The sequence below is a fragment of the Tupaia chinensis genome, unplaced genomic scaffold (assembly GCF_000334495.1).
Source record: "Tupaia chinensis unplaced genomic scaffold, TupChi_1.0 Scaffold000184_1, whole genome shotgun sequence".
Classification (NCBI taxonomy): Eukaryota; Metazoa; Chordata; class Mammalia; order Scandentia; family Tupaiidae; genus Tupaia; species Tupaia belangeri.
The window spans coordinates 2,652,433-2,656,658 of NW_006159659.1; the positions used below are offsets into that span (position 1 = coordinate 2,652,433).

At 41.7% G+C, this 4,226-nt stretch overlaps 1 protein-coding gene across 1 annotated transcript in view; it reads left to right on the forward strand.

Annotated features, from left to right (window-relative positions):
• The window catches only part of PHEX (phosphate regulating endopeptidase X-linked), a 219,932-nt gene that overhangs the window by 190,495 nt on the left and 25,211 nt on the right, over positions 1–4,226 (forward strand). The window contains exon 16 of the mRNA XM_027771117.1: positions 3,308–3,362. Within this exon, the coding sequence (XP_027626918.1) occupies positions 3,308–3,362 (55 nt within the window). The remainder of the gene's footprint in view (positions 1–3,307; positions 3,363–4,226) is intronic.

Here is a 4,226-nt window from a genome sequence, read left to right on the forward strand (position 1 = left end):
AGAAAGCGAGAAATCACCCCCCAAGGGGGATGGCCACGTCGCAATCCCTTCTCCTCCATTCTCCTCTCAGGATCTTGGGCACGCACGCACATGCACCCGGCATGAGTTTAAGCCACCAGGTCCGGGACTTGAACCTCAGTTGACCAGGTGGGAGTCCAGCGACATAGCCATTATGCCAATTGCTGGTGCCCCAACATTTTAACTCTTAAAAGAGCTTTCAATCTTATGGGGTCTAAAGCAGTTGTTCTAGCTCAGGCAAAGTCATTGCAGAAAGTATGTTCTCTCTCTCTGTTACTGTTCTTTGCATTTCCAGCTGCAATACATTTTTTGAGAGGTTTTTGCTATAGGGCATGTGCGCTTGCCAGAAAGACAGAGAGAGACCGAGAGACAGAAAGCAAAAAATCACCTCCAGTGGGGGTAGCCTCGCCACAATCCCTTCTCCTCCATTGTCCTCTTGGGATCTTGGGCATACATATACATGTGCCCGGCGAGAATTTAAGCCACTGTGTCCAGGACTTGAATCGCGGTCAACTACATGGGAATCCTGTGACATAGCCATTATGCCAACTGCTTGTCTCAGTTATAATAAATCTTAAGAGCAGTTTCCAGGATCAACCCAGGGTGCAAAATTTTATTTTTCTTTCTTTCTTTCTTTTTCTTTTTCTTTTTTTTTTTTTTTTTTGAGAGATTTTCACTGTAGGGCGCGTGCGCTCGCCAGACAGACAGAGAGAGACATAGAGACAGAAAGCGAGAAATCACCCCCCAGGGGGGATGGTCACGCCGCAATCCCTTCTCCTCCATTCTCCTCTCGGGATCTTGGGCACGCACGCACACGCGCCCGGCGTGAGTTTTAAGCCACCGGGTCCGGGACACGAACCACGGTCGACTACGTGGGAGTCCAGCGACATAGCCATTACGCTAACTGCTGGTTCCCTCTTTCTTTCTTTTTTAAGAGATTTTTGCTGTAGGGTGTGGTATGTGCGCTTGGAGAGAAAGAGAGAGAGAGAGAGACAGAGACAGAGAGAGCAAGAGACAGAGAGAGAGAGACAGAGGCAGTGAGAGGGAAAGTAAGAAATTATCCCCCAGGAGGACTGGCTACACTGCAATTCATTCTCCTCCATTCTCTTCCTGAGATCTTGAGCACATGTGTACATGCACCCTGTGTGATGTTCAAGCCACCACGTCCAGAACTTGAGCTGCAGTTGGCCAGCAATGTAACCACTACGCCATCTGCTCTCCCCAGAGTGCAAAATTTAGTGGTTAGTTGCAAGGGCAAAGCAAAATATTTCTTCCACTCATCACCCAGGACTAGCTACTTAATTTATGAGGCCCAGTGCAAAATTAAAATGTGAGGCCCCTTATTCAGAAAGCAGGAAAAAGTGCCACTGAAGATGCTAAAATACAAAGCTTTGTTCTATCTTCCATGTCCCCTTCTCTCCACTTGGCACAGTATTCTTTATAGTAGTACCCCATTTTTTGTGGGGAATTTATTTGAAGACCCCCAGAGGATGCCTGAAAGCATGGATAGTACTGAACCCTAAATATAGCATATTTGAACTGGTAACAGAGATGGCTACTAAGTGGCTAATGGGTGAGTAGTGGATACAGTATGGAGATGCTGGACAAATGCATGATTCACGTCTAGGTTGGACAGAGCAAGATGGCACAAGATATCAACCCACTACTCAGAATGGTACTCAAGTGAATACTTATAGATTGTTATTTTTAGAATTTTGCACTCAATATTTTTGGACCACTGTTAATTGCAGATAACTGAAACTATGGAAAGTGAAATTACAGACATGGGGGACTGCTGTATTTGTTACTCTAATGTTGCTACAAGAAAAATTAAAATTTTAAATCATTAACATGAATTTTACCATTCATCTTTATATTGTGTAATGCTGTGTTAAATGCAAATAATAAGAGCATTTACTATGCATTTGCATTTTGTTCTTATCAGTGGGCTGCACAAACCTGATTCAACTGTTCTTATGTCACTCCTTCCTTCCTTCCTTTTTTCCTTCCTTTTCCTTTGTTTGTTTCTTCTTTTTCTTTCTTTTCTTCTCTCTCTCTTTCATTTTCTTTTTTTTTTTTTTAAGGTTTTTGTCACAGCATGCATATACTTGCCAGAGAGAGACAGATACAGAGGCAGGGAAAGTGAGAAATTACTTCCCAGGGGGGATGGCCATGCTGCAATCTCTTTTTCTCTTGGGATTTTGGGCATGTATGCACACACACCTGGTGTCAGTTTCAGGCCTCCACGTCCGGGACTCAAGCTGAGTTGGCCATGTGGGAGTCCAGTGCCTTAACCACCATACCACTTGCTAGCCTCCTTATTTCACTTCTTAAGACATATACATTCTACCAATATCCTCTACCTTTGGCTTACTGATGAGCAAGGACACACTGAAAGGAAAAGAAACTATGTGTCACCTTGTCTTTCCCTTTTCTTCTGTGTCATCATTTTCAGTATAAGTAGGTGGCCAATACAAGGAAATTCCAGGAATAAACAAGAATATGACAGGGTTTTTTTTGTCATTCATGTTTCTCAGAATGCCATTATCTTCTTTCAGTGATCAAAGCAAATTCTGATTTGAATGGAAAATGTAGCCTTTGGGACTGGCAGAGTCTCACTTATTCAGTTCTAGAGTAATATGCTTACTTTGTACTCACTTTGAGTCTCGCTGAACTCCCACACATTGTGGGTCTGCCAGAATCCTGTGCTCCTGATACATTGCGGATCCAGTTATAAATGGGGCTCCAAGGAACCACAGGCACACATATTGCTCATGACACCTCTGCTCACACACATGCTCTGTTGAACTCTTGGACTATGCTTACAAAATAACAAACTGAAATATAAGATTTTTAAGAACTTCCAGATAGTGACAGGTTGGAAGGGCCAAGTGCAGGACCCTTCCACCTGTGAGGCCTGTATGTTTGAACAGGTCACAGGTCACATGCCTATGAAGCTGGACCTTTCTGTGTGAGGGGAAGCTGCTAAACAGACTGGAGCCTCAAGTGTATGCTGGGTTTGAGGGAACTCCATTCACAGCAGATGGTGCACTGCCAATAGTGTCTCCATATAAGATAGTTTCTTTGAAACAGTTTAGTACACTTACTTCAAACTCAGTTGAATTAATGTCATCTTTGAGACAGCTAGATCTCTTGTAGTTTCCCAGCTTCACAAGGAATGCCTTTCAGATAGGCCTTTGAAACCTCAAGGCTATAGCTGAAAGCAAGTACCCATCATTGAATTGATCTCTCTGTATCCCTTAACATTGTCTATCTGTCTTTCTGCCAGGGTTTCCAGCAGGAGAACTCCAGAAGCCTTTCTTTTGGGGAACAGAATATCCTCGGTGAGTAAATTAGTAAAGAGACTGATGATTGTTAGGAGGGTGGAATATGTTGCTTTGGCAGAGGATAGGATATAAAGTTAAAGAAATGAAGTCAGTAGCTGTTCAGCAGAAAGAGGACATGGAATCTGGCATGAGTCAATTCCAGTCTGACCATTTTAGGTATTTGTTTTCTGATCCTTGTTTCGAGGGTATTTGGTTGAACCAGAAAACTGACATATACGTGGATATTTTCATTTGTATGCATTTATTCACATACCTGTTGCTTCACGTTACTGCTATTGGGACCTTGAAAGATTGTTAGGGTTTGTGTTGATGGTAATGGGTCTAAAACCATTCTAGGCAGAGGGGAAAAAAAATTAGAAAAGGAAGGTAAAGTATTTATAGGATGGCGGTGTCTAGTTTGGCTGGCCCAAGTGCTATATGAAGAAAGTAGTGGGAAAAAAATTTGGAAAAGAAGGTTGAGGTTTGATATGGAGGGCTCTGAATACCAGGTAAGGAACTTGGACACTAATAAGCAATAAAAAATATTGAAGTTTTTAGTAAGTAAGATAATAAAATATGTTTTTAGAAATATAGCCTTTGTAACTGTAGAATAGATTACAATCGACAGTTTCTGGGTGAAGAATTAAAGGCCATTAATACCAGAAAGTTGTAGATTTTTGTAATTCAGAATGTCCATACATAGTGGGGATTCTGATAATATCTGATATTATCTGCCGATAATATCACCACTATTACTATGTATCTTTGCTTGCTCTGATGCTTTAATGCATAGAAAATTTAATCTTGATTTTGGAAGCAGAGGATCTTGTGTTTTGGTTTGGATATATTACAAAATACACATGATTATGTGTGTTTTATATA